This window comes from Podarcis muralis, chromosome 1 (genome assembly GCF_964188315.1).
Source record: "Podarcis muralis chromosome 1, rPodMur119.hap1.1, whole genome shotgun sequence".
NCBI classification, from domain to species: Eukaryota; Metazoa; Chordata; class Lepidosauria; order Squamata; family Lacertidae; genus Podarcis; species Podarcis muralis.
The window spans coordinates 81,005,817-81,022,935 of NC_135655.1; the positions used below are offsets into that span (position 1 = coordinate 81,005,817).

At 46.6% G+C, this 17,119-nt stretch overlaps 1 protein-coding gene across 1 annotated transcript; it reads left to right on the forward strand.

Annotated features, from left to right (window-relative positions):
- The first annotated feature begins 7,541 nt into the window (after positions 1 to 7,541).
- CDK2AP2 (cyclin dependent kinase 2 associated protein 2) lies at positions 7,542 to 15,575 on the forward strand. Its single transcript, XM_028737847.2, has 4 exons — positions 7,542 to 8,030; positions 13,298 to 13,398; positions 13,722 to 13,854; positions 14,930 to 15,575. Exons 1-4 carry the CDS (start codon positions 7,928 to 7,930, stop codon positions 14,995 to 14,997), a joined length of 405 nt encoding a protein of 134 aa, XP_028593680.2. The 5' UTR covers positions 7,542 to 7,927; the 3' UTR covers positions 14,998 to 15,575.
- The last annotated feature ends 1,544 nt before the right edge of the window (positions 15,576 to 17,119 follow it).

Below are 17,119 nucleotides of genomic sequence, written 5' to 3' on the forward strand. Positions count from 1 at the left end.
GTTCTTGAAAATATGTCACATATTAGTATTGCTAGCATTTTCTTATCCCAAGATCCTGCTACTGCTACCATTTGTGGAGGCAGTGGCACACCTGCAGTTTGGGGGCCCTGAAGCTAGAACTGTTATGGGGGGGGGGGGCTTTGCAACTAGCAACAAGGTCTGGCTAACCAGTGTTATCTTCTTCAGTGGGGTTGTTTACAATGCCCTTTACAACATCTGTGCTACTGACTCTCAAACTTTAGGATTGTTGAAATATACATAACGAAAAAACAATCAATTTGAGTCATGCAACTCAAACTGCATCTACTAGATGCAATGTGGACTAGTCAACTCTGGGGCCCCTCTGGAATTAGGGGCCCTGGAGTTTAAGCTTCAATGAGGAATTGACAACTGGGTAAGTGTCACAGGTAGGTGGGGATGGCTGGAGGTTAGAAGGCATTGTGGGGAGATGGCTGGGAGTGGAAGGAGCTGTTGGGAGCTGAAGGGTTTGGGTGAGCTGTAAAGTGGGGGTTGGCAAGACGGGGGTGTAAGAGGGTTGGCAGGCGACATGAGCAGAGACAGCAGACCCTAGTAAATAAATAAGATTTCAAAAAGGTGCATGGAACATTTACTGAGCCAACAAGGTGTTGAGAATCCAAACTGTGTTTCAGGGCATGCATCCTTTCTTCAGGGGAATGCATTACATAACCACTGAAGCTGCAGGCAAGAAACGTGCAGTTAGGCATAACCCCTTTGGTCAAAATAGTCCATTGTCCTGACCTCATCCTGACACATGGTTAGTTTTTACTGAATCCTCTCCAAATGTTGCCAGCACCTCACAATTGGCTCAGGGCTAACATCCATTGTTCACAGCGCTCCTCCGAGAGTTTTCTCTATTAAAAAAAAAAAAAAATCCTGCTCTGGTACAAGCTATCAAGCCCCACCAATTTAAAGCTGTGTAGATTTAGTAGAGGCTGCTTAACCTTTGCCTTCCTCTACGCTACAGTGAATAGTTTTTCATTATCACTGCGGAACACAAATAAATCATCTTAATCCTTTCTAAATACAGCTCAAATACATTCCTGGAATATTGGCCTTTTTGCTTGCTTGTTGCATCACAACTGTCCCATTTTGGCATTCCTTGTTTAATCCCAACATTTCTTCTCCATTATGCTTAACCAAGTGGAAAGGTCCACTGAAAGGTTTAATTCTAACTAGTCAGGAGCAGAGTGCACAGGACCGAAGGTTTCATAATAAAATCTCTTTATGACCTCAAACAGCACCACAATTTTACAACATCGCTCTCCTTTGTTACACATAGAGAAGCACTTTAGCACATAAAATAAAATCAAGGTCTGAGGGAAATAATGGCTATTAATTGTTTCCATAAACTGAAATGTGTGGTAGTTTTCAGCAAATGATTAGTACCCCTTTACAGGCCTCTTTAAAGTTGATAGTCTCCTATGTACATTAAAAGCTTTGAAAATACAGAGATAAGGGAAATGAATTTTAGGCTATTCCTGTGCTGGCACTTGGGCTCCTTTAAAACTGAAGAAAGTTCCTGAGTCTTGAATCTGCTGGTATATTGGGCAGGTGTGAGTGGAAGGTAAGAGATGGGAGAAAATCCCAAACTGGATTGACAGTTCCAAGCTAATTCCTCAGTGGGACCACTGGGACTCCAGACATCCTTCCATGTAGTCCTCTGCTATGAAGATCCTGGTGTTAGGATACTTGCTCCGTGTTTGCAGTCATGAGATTGTTGTCTATCACATGACGGTATATGTTTTCATTCCACAGTGTGGGAAGTGACGGAGACAGGATGTTTATGTTACTGTGTTCCATGAAGTGGGACTATTGTCCTTTGTTCTTTCTCTCTTTGCTGTCTGATGAGAAAGAGGAAGGAGCTAAGTCAGAATGCTCCAAGTGTATCATATGTAAATAAAACTAGATTAGCCAAAATGCTGATGTTACATGAACTGCAAATACTCTGCAGGATCCCTAAGTGTGCTGATGCTTCTTGGTCTCAGTCGCTGTGATGTTTGGGCTGAAGAAAGCTTTTGAAGCTCCTGACCGATCAGGAGGAAGAGAACCAGGGCCGGATTTAGATGAAGAGAGGCCCTTTGCTACTCCACTTGTGAAAATGGAAGTGTGTTATAAACAAAACTGAGTGAAGCCAAGGATGATGACAGGTATTTAAAATTCTACAATCCACAATTTCTCCTCTAAAGGACATAAGATATTACTGTTAAATACCACGGTGATTTTAAAAAATGCATAAAATTAACACTGAAAAACTTTTGCAATAACTGAGCTTCATAAACCTTTTGTGGGGTTGTGGCCTGGGCAGGCCTGGAACTAGTTCCCATGTCTTGTTCCTCTCTAAGGAATCAAGTTCAGCCTTCATGGCATTTAACCATGGCTCAGCATCCTCTGAGGTTAAGCTTAGGACTTCTTGGAAGCTTGAAGGTTCCCAAACCTTCTCTGAGTTACTAACAACAGCTGTATCTGCTATGACTATTTTAGCAAACTCTTCAGCATACCTTTTGGGTGGTTTACCCTTTGCGGCCCTTTCAGATCTGAGTACTATACACAAGTCTTCCATGCTAGGCTTCTCCTCTTTAGAAGAAGGGCAGGCCGGGTCATCCTCTTATATACCTGCTGGGATTGACAAGGCATCTGACCCTCACCTGAATCTCATAGCTCTCCTGTAGCTGCCTCTGATTAGTTATCATTTAACTCTTGGGGGAAATAATTAGCATCACACGTCATGTGCATGGAAGTTGCCCAACCAATTGGAAGGATTACTGTTAATAGCACCAGTTTTCCTATAACTTGATATTGCTGGATAGTTTTGGTGAACTGCAAAAGCATTTTCAGTTTGCTTTATGTTGCCACCCTGGAACTTTTATTTATTAGTGCCACTTTGTTTTGTACGATTCCTTGCAAAAAAAAAAAAAAAAAAAGCCAAGTTGCACCCTACTGTTTCATATTGGGCCCCACTGGCTAGCCCTGAGTCTAATAGTTGCTGAGCCTGAGTTGCCCTGCCCTTACATGAAGTCTTGGGTTTACAATTTTGGGAGGGGGAGACTGTGGCACTGGGGAGCAGGCAGGCTGGTAAGGCCCCCTAGTTTTAGAGGCCCAAGTTGTCCTGCCCTCACATGAAGTATTGGGTTTGCAATTTTGGGAGAGGGGAGACTGCGGCAGGCTGGTAAGGCTCCCTAGTTTTAGAGGCCCAAGTTGTCCTGCCCTCACATGAAGTATTGGGTTTGCAATTTTGGGAGAGGGGAGACTGCGGCACTGGGGAGAGGCCCCTAGATTTAGAGGCCTGAGTTGCCCTGCCCTCACATGAAGTCTTGGGTTTGCAATTTTGGGAGGGGGAGACTGCCAGCTGGGGAGTGGGAGGGCTGGCAAGGCCCTAGGCTTCAGCCTTAGCCTATACATAAATCCGGCAGTGGAGAGAACATGCCAGTCGGGCATGCGTCTCTACCAGGGTCTTACACGAGAGTAGGACGATCCTAACACCCGGATGGTGTTCAATATTAGAGATCTACTTGAAATTAATATACACGACTAATATAGGTTCATTCTTTTCTGTGGGTTTACTCTGAGCATAACTTAATTGAATGCAACTCATTGCACTTAAACTGCATTATTTTGTTTCTGGAAAATGCGACTGCCCTCAGACCAGTGTATCTGTTACAATATTGTGTTGTATGAAATGTGGTTGTACAAGTGTCACAGGACAGAGGAAACCATTATATCCTCCTCGTTTGCTTGAGACAAATGGAAGAAGCACTGCTGTATCACTTGGGCTTGTTGTCTATCACATGACTCCATCATTTCCTTTATGCTTTTCACACCTATATGCAACTGCTGAGAAAGATTAGCAGTTTGGAGGATTGTGTAGTAACATCCAGTTATATTTGTTTATGTTTGCATCAGATCCAGGAGATGCGGTTCAGTCCTTGAATGACTCCTGGAGTGCAGTTGTGGGCTAGATGAGGATTAATGAGTTGAAGCTTAATCCAGACAAGATAGAGATGAGAGTGGTGGGTCAACCTAGCATGAATAAAGCAAGGGTGAGTAACCTTTCTGGCCTGAGAGCTGCACTGAGGATTGGCCAACATTTTGAGGCCACATGCCAGGGTGCACATCACACTGTATACACACACACACACACACACACACACACACACACACATACACATACACACACTCACACTCATTAAAGGCTTCTCCATACAGCCCGTTTATTGAGCATCCTGATTTGCTTGCACAAAGTTAGATTATGTCTGGGCTTTCCTGAGCATTTGTTCTTATTTGTTTGCACCATGAAGGAGGGTTCATTCTCATTTGTTTGCAGTGTCTTTATATGTTCCCTTTAACCAGTCACTCTGCCCCCCCCCCTTTTAGTGCCTTTCCCCAATCACTTTCCTAACCCCAAAAAGTCTGTTTTGTTTTTAAAGCTGATTTGTTGCACTATGATGGCAGAGCACTTTAATTCACTTAAATCACGCAAAGCTACATTTCCAATATGTGACTGAATCACTTCCACAAAACAGCCTCACTCAGAAAATAGGCGGTGGTGGCAGGAAACAAGCAGATTCACACATCAGTATATTCTGCAACATGCTTTCGACAAAATGCCCCCACCCTGACATCCTTTTTATTATGCATTCATGATGCTATTGGGGTAGTCATATGTGATCCAACTTTGTTGTTCATTTCCAAGTACCACATAAGCCTGCAACTTCCTGCTGAAATCCCTTAACTTTTTATTTCACAAATAATCTAGTTTTTGTTGTGCTAGTGTCCCCATAACGCAAAAATTTGGTTCCACTGGGAAAGCAACACAGAATAAATCCACCACTACTAATGCACTTTAATTGTCCCAAGGAAAATTTTGCAAAATACACCTATAATATATATAACATCGGTCTAGAGGGACCAGCCCAACAGGCATGACAGGTACCAGCAAACCATTTGAATGTATGGTCTGAATTACCTGTTAGTCTTGTTTGCCCTCTGATCCCTAATATAAATACAGTGGTACCTCTAGTTACAAACTTAATTCATTCCAGAGGTCCATTCTTAACCTAAAACTGTACTTAACTAGAGGCGTGCTTTTGCTAATCGGGCCTCTTGCTGCTGCTGCACCCCCAGCACACAATTTCTGTTTTCATCCTGGGGCAAAGTTCTCAACTTGAGGTAACTCTTCCAGGTTAGCAGAGTTTGTAACCTGAAGTGTTTGTATCCTGAGGCGGTTGTGTAATGTTTAAAATAGATTGCTTTTATTTGCATTTTGTCAACCTACATTATATGCAATGCTGCATTTGTCCCACAGGTGGTGCTAGTACAACATCCCTTGATTTTGTGCATCTGATCAGGTGCATCTGGTCAGGTTGCTTTTGCCAGTACAGTAATCTGAAAGACTGATACTGTAATTCTTTGAACCGATTTCAAAAGAAATCTGAACCTTTGAATCTGCCCCACCCACCATCCAAAGAATAACTAATTTGGAGATGATATATTGCTTAATTAAAACCACTCATGAATACATGAGCTCAAATTACCAGCACACGGCAACTTGTGTTGAGTACAGCCATATTCCCCTCCCACCCATCCTGAGTCATAAATGTTGTGGATCATAATCACTACATTTTTTTCTAAGATCAGTTTTGATTGGCTTGTTTACATCCAGCCAGATACCACAGCTGAGTATCCTCTAAGACAGTGTTTCCCAACCGGTGTTCCGCGGCACACTAGTGTGCCGCGAGACGTTGCCTGGTGTGCCGTGGGAGGGAGGCGGGCGAGTCGGGCGGCGAGAGGCGGGGCGGCGTCGAGGATCCGCGTCGAGCCGGGGGCGGCTCCGCGGTGGTGATGCCGAGGTTTCTCTCTCCATTCTCCCCTCACACACACACACAGGAAATAACACAGGATCAGCTGACAGGACCCGGCCAATGGGGCGGCGGCGGGGCAGCGCGCGCAAAAGGGAGGAGTGCGAGACAGCGGACGAGGAGGAGGCCGGCATGTCCGGGCAGCAGCAGCAACAACAGCAGCAGCAACTCCCGGCGACGGCTCCTCAAGCCCAGGGCAACCCTACTCCCTCACCGGCCTCGGCCGCCCTCCTGCTCCACCCGCCGCCGGCCACCTCGGCCCCGCCGCCGCCCCCTCCTCCGCCCGCTATCGCCGCCACCACCACAACAGCCGCCGCCGCCTCAGCTGGGCCCATGCCTGCCGGGAGCGGCGGCGGCAGCAGCAGCAGCAGCGCCCCGGCGCCCTTCCCTCACGGCGGCGACCCGGCCCTGAACGCTGCGCGCTGACGTCACGGGGCTGTAATGGTGGTGTGCCTCGAGATTTTTTTCATCAAACGAGTGTGCCTTTGCCCAAAAAAGGTTGGGAAACACTGCTCTAAGACTGCAGGTCTTGAACTGGGAAAAAGGAGAGATAAATCAGCTTCTGGATTATATCCCTTCCACTGTAGTTTGTAACTTCAAACACAATGAGCAGTGGAGGTAGCTTAGGGGGCAGTTTAGAGGTTTCACAGTGGCTTGCAGAAGGACTCCACAGGAAGGGTCCAGTACATGAAGAACTGTCTACTCCCTTCATCGAAGGAACGAACCTACTAAAAAACAGGCCCACTAGGTACCACTGTCATGTCACTAATGCATCATAATCAAGTGCCAAAGGTCAGGTGAAAATCCAGCTAAGTGGGCCAATGTGTATGCTGTAGTTTTTATATTTATTTTATCCAAATAAATATTCATAGGAGTCTAATCCCCTCCCAAAATAACATTATTGCCCACTTGTCCCCATGGCCACTCTTCAGTCATGCAGATGGGGGTTCTTACAGGCCCTACTAGTGCCATTATCTTAACCAAGACACTGGATTGCCCCCTTCAGTGATTCCCTTCTACTACAATGGGCCTTCCCTAGCACCAACTGATCTGCCTTCCTAATTACACCCATTTGAACCTTAAGATTTTCAGAGGAGGCCCCTTTTAATGGTTGCTCAGGAGCCGGTCTTCTCTCAGTCATTGATCCTCTGCAATGCTTACTCTCTGGGAAGCACCAAAGGTAATGAACTTCAAGCGACAGTTGAAAGCTGTTCTGTTTCCACAGGCTTCCCTTAACCCTTAAGGTGTTTTAAAGCAGGCTATGTTTGTTTTCTCGTTATTGTATTGTTTTATACGGCACGGGTGTCTTTTAATTTCACCCTCTCCCCTACACCCAGGCAACTACGGCACTGCAGGGGATGGAGAGACAGCAGAGACGGCCCCTTTCCCACCATCCGCCTAACGGCCGCACAGACCTACCCTAGCACCGCGGCGGGGGACTAGGGTCTCCGACTAGGCCGCAGCCAGGCCCTCTCGTCGCTATGGCGACAGACGAGAAGGGTGCTATGTTGCGCGGTGAGGTCACAGGGGGAGGGAGCGGGACACGTAGGCGCGGGCCGAGGGCGTCATCGGCAGCGGCCGCTCCGCTGGGCTCTGCTTGTTGGCTCGAGAGGAGAGGAAGGGGGGTCGGAGGCGCGCGTGCTCGCTCCTCTCAGGGTCAGTCCTCCCGGAACAGTGGGCGCGAGGACCGCGGCGAAGGCACGCTCCGAGGGGGCGGGAGGGGGGAGAGCGGGCGCCTCCGGCTGTGAAACGCGCGTGCGCGCGCCTCCTCGAGCCACCAGGAAGGACCTTCGCCGGGGACCTTCGCCGGGACAAGGCAGGAGACGAGGGAGGGAGGAGGAGGAGGAGGAGTGGGAGACGGACGCGGCCAATTGGGAGGTGGGAGCGAGGGGGTCTGCCACCAATCGGCTGAGGCGGAGGACAGAACCCTGCCAGCCGGGGGGAGTGCTTGCGGGAGCCTCCCCGCCAATCCGAGGAGCGGCAGCCGCGGCCGGAGCCGGAGCAGCGCGCCAATCGCGGGCCAGCCAGCACCAGAGAGCGCGGAGTCGGGGATGTCCTACAAGCCCATCGCGCCTGCCCCCACCAGCTCCGGAGCCGCCGGCACCAGCAGCAGCAGCAGCAGCGCCAGCCCCGCCCCCGGAGCCCCGCCGGTCGGTAAGAGACACCCCCCCTCTCTCTCCCCGCCGGCCCCGGCTGCCGGCCCCGCCTGGCCCCCGGGCAGAGCGAGGGCGCGGAGGCGGCACGGCTGAGTCGCCTGGGCCGTGGCCGGCGCTTCCGAGTCTCCTCCTCCTCGTCTTCTCTCTGTGTCTCTTCCTCTCCCCCCCCCCCCAACCCCGGCAGGGTTTTCCCGGCCTTTTACAGCTGCTTTGCAATACAGGACTCCGGTCTCCTCGCCGCGAAAGGAGAGCTGTGCATCCTGGAATTAGGATTTACTGTGTACTTGATTTATAAAAAGAAAAAAGGGACGTCCTAACTCATTCCAGACCGTGCGAATGTGCTTTACTCGTCACTGCGTTCCTCCTATGTAGGAAGAGCAGCAGCTGTTCGGGGAATCCTGCCGGGGAAAACAAAATGAAAGTTGAATTCTTAGGAAAGGCGTGTGTGAGGCGGAAAGGCGTGTTTAGAGTGAATCAGCAAACCCCCTTCTCTACCCAGAAATATGCCCCGCTGTGTCCATGGCTGTTGTCGCCTGAGTGTCGGGTGAATGACTTCTCCTTGGATAAGCAAGGAGGGGTGAAACTGTAGAGAGTAGTAGCGCGGCGGGTTCCTCTGTCTCTCTGTAACTTCGGTTTCCTTCTTGGGTGGAGCATCCTCTAGCAAGGGTGGGGAAACGGCAGGTTTCCCGGATCTCCTTCAGTCCTTACCAAAACTCCCAAGACCCACCAACAAAGGGAGGTGAAAACAGTACTGTTAGAATTTGTTTTCAGTATCAGAATTGTCCTACAAAACCCACTCCTTGTTTTCCCTGTCCTTCCCCCTTAGCTTTCTTAATCCCCCTTAGCAGCCTCATTCAGAAATATTTTTTAAATCACATTTTTCCTGCTGCTGTTAAACAATCTTTGCTGATCTACTGCAGATCAGAGATCTTTCTACCTGTGGATCCTGGTCTGTCTTCTGCCTACCCCAGCCTTTTAGCATGTGGGAATGCACAGGTACCAGTAGGAAAAAAATATGGATAGGGATAGTAATTCCTCAAAGTGTTTGGATCCTAGTATTGGGGCTTAGATTCCATTTCAATTTTTTTACATCATTTTGTGATGTGAAAGATACTGGCTGAACTTCACTCAGAGCCAGCCTGCCTCCCTACCACAGTTGGGTAATGGGAAGGATTTATTCCCAGGAACATTGTCTTTTAACCCTCTTCTTTTATGTATCTTGGCTTGCTTCCAGGAGATCTCTGAAGCTACTTGCTATGCCAGCACCTTTCTCCAGTACACGTTCCCTCTTTTTGGCACACTTCTATCTGAAATCTGTAGGTTAAGAGACTAGGGTGGGTGGGTGTCATTCCATTTATCAGAAGCCTGGGATCTATCTCCCTTGACCTGCTGAATCTGTAGCAATTTAAAGCACTTTTGCATACATACACACACACACACGTTACATTTGTGGTTGCTTCTTCTTTTGGCTAAAACCTTGAGAGTAAGGTAAGAAAGGCCAGCACCTGCTCTTGGTGTGAAGCCATTGGCTGCACATCATTGAAGAGTTGATAGAATACCACCTTTATTAACAGTTTAAAGAAAACTGGCTATATATTATTTCTGTATTAGCTTTTGAAAACTATTGTGAAGGAGCACTTACCTTAACACAGTTCTACAGGAAGCATCTGCAGTGTTGTGTGTGGTTTTGGTGGCTTTGCTTGTGACAGCTGTAAGTGCATCTGTTGCACAAACAAAAGCACACAACTAAATGGGGCAGAAAATGTAGGCGACACTTTACAGTAACAAATAGGGTTAGCTAATAATCTCTATAATGACCCAGCTCTGATTCAATGAAGTAATCCTCTTAATAAAGTAGCTGCTGTTCTTCTCTTTCTGGAACTCTCAAATCAAAATAATTAACTTGCTTTCAATCTCCTTTCCCCCTACAAATTGACTCCAGATGCTTCACAAACTACATACTTAAACTCTTATTACTGGCACAACAGCTCCCACTCTGCTTGTAAAGAATCTGAAAACGGGAATTTTCTCAATTAAGGGCTCAATGTTTGCAGACTTTCTATTTTTAGAAACTCTATCAGAGTTTAATAGTTTCAGTGGTTTTTAGTCTGATTAATAGCATGTGCACACGCCCTTCATGCATGCATGCATAATATATTTATTTATTAACAGTATTTATTTGCTGATTTATAACATCAATTGTAGGGACGCGGGTGGCGTTGTGGGTAAAACCTCAGTGCCTAGGACTTGCCGATCGTATGGTTGGCGGTTCGAATCCCCACGGCGGGGTGAGCTCCCGTCTTTCGGTCCCAGCTCCTGCCCACCTAGCAGTTCGAAAGCACCCCTAAGTGCAAGTAGATAAATAGGTACCGCTTTATAGCGGGAAGGTAAACGGCGTTTCCGTGTGCTGCGCTGGTGCTGGCTCGCCAGAGGAGCTTCGTCACGCTGGCCACATGACCCGGAAGTGTCTCCGGACAGCACAACCCTAGATGGGCGCACAACCCTAGAGTCGGATACGACTGGCCCATACGGGCAGGGGTACCTTTACCTTTACTTAACATCAATTGTACAAGTGATGGATTGCTGCTATTGGCTGATGCTCGCATGGGTAGGGTGAGAAATGCACAATGAGGGGCAAGGAACGGTGGTGGAATTCTAACTAACGTAGGATAGTGACATATTCTTACAAACCTGTGGAGGTGGCTTCTCTTTTTGCTCCCTTAAGAGAACAACTGTTGCCTTTGTACGTTGGGCTGCAGGAAGCTAAAACAAAACCACAAGCTTCTGTGGTCAGCACTGAAAAAGCCTGGGGGAAGTGCTGAGCGTTCATTTGATCAGTTCATTTTAATTGTTCATGCTGTTTTGTCTTTAAAAAGTCTTGTTGACATTTTCAAGGGAAAATAAATAAAGCAAGATCACACCTAGATGCAATTCTATATTAGAATCTAAAGTGAGAGACAAGTTGTTGTGAGGGCAGGGGATTGCTATTAGTTCAGGCCTAACAAAGGAAGCTTGGTTATTAAAACACAGTTGTGCATGAGTAACTGTTACATTTCCAGACTGGCAAAAATGGATAGGAGTAAACTAGACATTCTTGAACTGCATTCAGATCTAACACCCCAGATATAGTATATGTAGTTCTCTAATACCATATGTGTGCCAATGAATTGACTGGCTACATTTTTTTTTACAACTTTCATTGCATTCATTGTTACTAATATGATTTCTCCTCTTTCTGTGTGAAGGGAAAGGCTATACACTTTACTCTGAGGTAACAGTACAGCATTTTAAAAACAAACAAAAACCCCACCATATATTTCAGGTAATCCCAATTCCCCATCACAGGCCTATACAATCTCTCTTGTTCAAACATAGGCAAACTCGGCCCTCCAGATGTTTTGGGACTACAACTCCCATCATCCCTAGCTAACAGGACCAGTGGTCAGGGATGATGGGAGTTGTAGTCCCAAAACATCTGGAGGGCCGAGTTTGCCTATGCCTGCTCTTGTTAGTGGAAGGAGAATGAATGAATGAAGTGTTTATTGATTGTGTACATGAAAACTTGATGTCCTGTCAACCTTTGTAGGAAAATACTAGCCAGGAATATTTTTATAGTCACCATCATCATGTTATATAATTTCCAGTTGGCCAATCTTGCAAATAAATCCCCCAAAGTTGCTACCTGCATTTTTGTGCATGCTTGTGTAATCACTTGTGATATATAGCTGTCTGGAAAAGAAAGCACATGTACATTTTTTAAACTTTATGGGAAGATGGTTGTGAATTAGTTTGTCCTGTTTTGCAATAGAAGTGGGTGATACAAACCCTGCATTTTAATGGTTAAGAGCCTGTGATGTGTGTCTAGGACTGGCAGTGTATTAATCCCTGATGTAGGAACCACACCCAGTCCCCTTTCCCCTACTGTAGACTTCCAGGACAAGTTACAACAAAAATAACTCCTCTTCTTTTTCCAGCTGTGCGATTTGTGCCAACCATATTGCATAAGTGTTCAGGGAGAAGCTAGGATGGTCATTTGAGGATCAGGAGCAGCAGCTTTCTGTCCATGGAGTGTTTGAAAGGCATATAAGTCAGGCACTGCCCAGCAAAGCCCCTTGACTGGCAGTGGCCATGCCCACACTGGAAAGGCAGGGAAGGACACAGTATCTTCTTAGAGCATGGGGCTGATAATGCCAAGATTGCAAGTTCGATCCCTGTATGGGACTGCTGCGTGTTCCTGGGCAGGATAATCCTCGGGGTCCCTTCTAACTCTGTGATTCTATGATTCTATACCCCTCACAAGAAGTTACAGTGGTACCTTAGTTCTCAGACTTAATCCGTTCCAGAAGTCTGTTTCAAAACCAAAGTGTTCCAAAACCGAGGCGCGCTTTCCCATAGAAAGTAATGCAAAATGGATTAATCCATTCCAGACAATTAAAAACAACTCCTAAAATAGCAATTTAACATGAATTTTACTATCTAACAAGACCATTGATCCATAAAATGAAAGCAATAGACCAGGCTGCAGTCTGCTACCCAGTATAAAAAACTGGCAGTGATCTACCCAATGCCATTGGAGGGATGAGCATATGGGGTGCATGAAGGAGGAGTTCGGGGGGGGGGGGAGGAAAGGGAGGCAAAAGTTCTCTCTCTGAGGAGCCAGTCGGCTTCTCTCTCCCCGCCACCCTTTCTGGATCCCTACCGCCCCCCCCCCAGCACCCCTTCCTCACCTTCTTCAGGGCTGGCACAAGCAGCCCCCGCCACTTGGGTGCGTTCTCACTGAAGAACTCTTACTGCAGTGGTGGCACCAGCATGCTGTCCCACACCCTGTGAGGGGATGCTGCATTAGTCACTTCTGGGGCTGAGCTGCTTGGCGTGGTGGCCGCGGGTGACACCCGGTACTGGAGGAAGGGGTGGTTGCTGTGGCGGCACGGCCTTCCCTTGCTCAGCATTGGCCGTGGCAGTGGTGCAGCTGCTTCCGGGTGTTGCCAGTGGCCAGCGCGGCCGGCGCTGAGTAAGAGAAGCCCAGGTCAGGTTGCAAGTGAGCAGGCAACAGAAGTGTGGCACTCAAAATGGAAGTTCACCCCCCCCCCAGAATTCAGATTCCAAAAAAAGTTCGGGTTTGAAGCATTCAGGTTCCAAGTAGTTTGTGAACTAAGCTCTTCAAAAACCAAGGTACCACTGTAATGAGCCTTGTTAAGTCTGGTATAGGAGAGAACCCAGGACACTGTTGACTAAATTCCCCATTTCTTCTCATATTGTTTTCAGCCACGAGTGTCCCATCTCCATCTGGAGCCATCTCTGGAGCTTCTGCCCCCTTCCGACCTCTCTTCAACGATTTTGGGCCCCCTTCGATGGGCTACGTGCAGGTGAGTTTCTACTTTGGAATTGAGGGGGGATCTTGCTGGCTGGTGGAACTAATTGGGAAAACATGGTGCAATGACAAGCATTCAATCTGTGCAGGCATCACAGCCTGTCAGACAGAACAGCCCCTCTTTTACTCCTACTGTGTGCTGTTCTGGGTGTTCTCCCTATCCTACCAGTCAATTTAGGGAGGCATGGGGAGAGAAGATGGGAGGAAAGGCCTGTTGCACAAGCGGAAGCCCTTCTTCAGGCCTATCCACTGATGGGGCTCATTGGGGGAATCCTGCCCAGAGTGCCTTTCACTTTTTTCCTGTCCTTGATCTTACAGGCTATGAAGCCACCAGGTGCCCAAGGCTCCCAGAGCACATACACAGACTTGCTTTCAGTCATTGAGGAGATGGGCAAGGAGATTCGACCTACCTACGCAGGCAGCAAGAGTGCTATGGAGAGGCTGAAGCGAGGTAGGAAGCTTCCTGAGAGCTGAGTGCCTACTGGTCATGGGGTGTGGGAGCACATGAAATAAGTCATTCTAGCCCTGCAAGGCCTACGCAAGCCTGGAACTGAGCGAATTTATGAAGTCCCAAATGTAACCTAACCTTCCAAAATGCTCTAGAAACAATGACTCACAAATCAGACATGACACTTGTCCTTTTTTGTGGGCGGGGGGGGGGGGGGTAGAATTACTTGTTTGTTAAATTTGTAGCCTGGCTTTCCTCCAAATGCTTCTCAAGGCAGCTAACACCCATAAAACATAATACTCCAGTAAGAAGGCAATAAAAACATTTAAAACTGGTAAGCAAAACAATAAAAATAGCCAGTTAAAACCAATTATAGTTTATTATACACATCAGCTTATTGACCAAAGATCTATCTATATAAAAAGAATGTTGCCTGCTGGCAGGTCAATCAGAGGCAGTCCCTCTCAGAGCCTGGGAGCAGCCACCAAGAAGGCCCTCTTGTGATTTCTTAAATCCTACTTGCTGTTGTTCATAGCTATAGATTTTGTAAATGACTGGTTTAGCAATATCATCCAATTAACCCTTCATTTCAGTTTCTTCACCCTTGAAAAGTTAGTTTCAAGCTCTCTGCTTGCCCAGGCAGAAATTGAGGGGGAAGTGTCTCCCTTGCCTTAAAGACAACTCCCAATGTAATTGGTCAACTCTGCAATTTTGAATGCAGGTAGCTGCATTATACTGGAAACAGGTAGAACCTGCTGGATTAGCATTTCTGTACCCTTGCTTACAGTAAGGTGTTGACCTACTTTTGCAAGTGGGTTGTCTAGCTGTCCTTCGTACCTTCCTCTGCCTTTCTGCTTGTACCTTTCCTTCTTTTATACAAGCACATTTGTATAAAAGGCCGCACGATACACTTTTTCTACATGAACTAAACTTCAGCATGCATGGGATGGCATACACAAAAGCCTGGCATGGGCGAGATATGCTGCAGTTGTGAATTTTGGCAAACAAGGGACTGTTGAGTTGGTACGATGAAACTGATTGCTCAGTGTGTCTTAAGTCTTGTGCCTTTCCTTCGCAGGAATTATTCATGCCCGGGCGCTGGTTAGAGAGTGTCTGGCAGAGACAGAGCGCAATGCCCGAACGTAACAGTCGCTTCCTCCTGGCGCTGCCCCTGGAGGACCCTGGCACTTTCTGGCCAATCAACATTTTGGAATCTGGAGATTTCCCCCCACCCTCACCCCTTCAAATCTTTCCACCAATCAGTGTCTCAAGTCCTAGAACTGTGATCACCTTCAAAGACCTTTACACCAATTGGCGCCTAATAATCTGAAGCTTCTACTGCATCACAGAACTTCCCACCAATTGGCACTCTGGGAGTAGATGCAGAAAAGAGCTTGTTGCTTACACCTTCTGGTCAACTGATGAGAATAATGGCTGGTAGCAAGTCTATGTCTTTATAAATGCAAGGTTTTTTTAAATAAGTAAAAGGAAAAAGTTGGAATTTGGATTACCTGTTCTTCGCTGTGGTTTTCTATTTTCCCCCCGCATGTGGTGGTGAAGGAAGTAGTCTCTTCCTCACGAAGACATTACCGAGGGCCCATAGTGGAAGATGTGCTTTTTTAGTAAAGCAGCACAAGGCCTTCCCTACCACTTGTAAAAGAAGCCTCAGCCAGCCGTCACTGAGCCTGTATTGGGAAACTTGTAATAAAATATTTCTACTCCTATCTAATCTGTCTGTGCTGTTATTACTGTGTCAAAGCTCCAATCTCATGCTGTTCTGTAAAGTTGTCCCAAATTCCTCCTCCTCCATTTTTGTTGGGTTTTGAGGGGATGGTTGTTAAGTTTCTGGTTGCTGCTGCTTTTAACCATGGAAAATCAAGCCAGGTTCTTTAGAAGAGGCCTAACTTGATGCCTATTTTCGCACTTCGTACATTCATTGCAGAAGTGATTATCTCCAAACCAGAAATGAAACTAGCTTTAGTATTTCAGTAGAAAATTGGTTTTTATTTAATATGACTCTTACTCAGGATTATACTGGGCTCCTGTTTCATTCCCAAGGTTGTTACTGGGACAAGGCTGGATGCTATGAGCATAGCTAGATTCTATGAATGGAGCATGGGTCTCCAAAGCAAGGTGTGTCTGAGATTTGCATGTAAGAAGTGGCTAAGAGTGGCTTGCTCATGCCTGCTAGCTGTAGAAAAAGAAGGGTGGCATGAGGATTGAGCAAGAGTAAGTAAGCACTCTCTTTCTGTCTGGATTCTCTTCCACAAATGGCCTGCCTTCACATTAAAGCTGGGAGGTAAACTTTGGTTGTGTGTTTGCTGGCGTAAAGTGTCCTTCAGCCCTTAAGGCTACTACTGACTGGTAATTCACGATGTGCCCAAAGGTGAGATGAGAAGGTGCGTTGTTCCTGAGGAATACCTAGTCTGGGCCACCTTAGAGAAAGGCAGGGGGTGGCAAATATTCCAAACCCGTTTGGCCTAAAATGCCCCTTTTGTTTTCTAGAGACTTTTGGCCACTTGAAAAGGGCAGAGCAGGGTTGCACATTTGGTCCCAGAATACTTGCTAAGTCTTAAAAGCTTTTTTTTAGAACTGAAGGGGGATTTGTTTATTAAGAGATTTTTATACTGCTTCCTGTAATAGTCTTGAGGTGGTGTAAACAATTTAAAATGCAATACAATGCAGTAAAATAAATGCAGCTGAAAGCAATTAAATCAGATGCTGGAGCTGAGCAACAGCAAAGGTTAGGAAACACGTTTTAAGCAGGTGCTGAATTAACATTTTTCTTTTTAATGCATTTTTTTAAAAAAGTTGAATTATGAACACAGTTTGGTTGGTTGATGTATAATCCTACTTTGCAAGTAAGCTCTGTTCAGATAACTAAGGTTTACTTGCAAGTAGAGGTGTGTAAAAATGGGTCTAAGGAGTCATCCGAGTAGTTTTGGCTTTTGTGTTTGATAAAATGTCTGACTGTGCAGTAGTATAAACAATATTAAATGCTACCCTTTGAGACTCATTGTTAAGAATGCCCATTTGTACTTCGATCTTTGCCTGCCTTTAATGAGAAGATGCATCCTAGGCATAGGTGAAACAAAATCTCTTTATTTTGAAAGCTTTTTAAAGAAAGCCCTTTTTGTGTGCAGTAGGTTCATGTTCTGGGGGGTTCTCCTGACCCTCCGGAGCGGATGTGGGGAAGGAGAGCCCCATTGTGCTGGTGGGAGCCCTTGCACTGGCTTCTCTCAGCACACCAGGTTAGTTGAATCCAGGC

Bases quoted from the DNA above. Each gene is read 5' to 3' on its own strand.
- CDK2AP2 (XM_028737847.2), top strand. From the start codon at position 7,928: ATGTCCTACAAGCCCATCGCGCCTGCCCCCACCAGCTCCGGAGCCGCC. The intron at 8,031-13,297 runs GTAAGAGACACC...TATTGTTTTCAG, and splicing joins CCCCGGAGCCCCGCCGGTCG to CCACGAGTGTCCCATCTCCA. The intron at 13,855-14,929 runs GTAGGAAGCTTC...TTTCCTTCGCAG, and splicing joins TATGGAGAGGCTGAAGCGAG to GAATTATTCATGCCCGGGCG.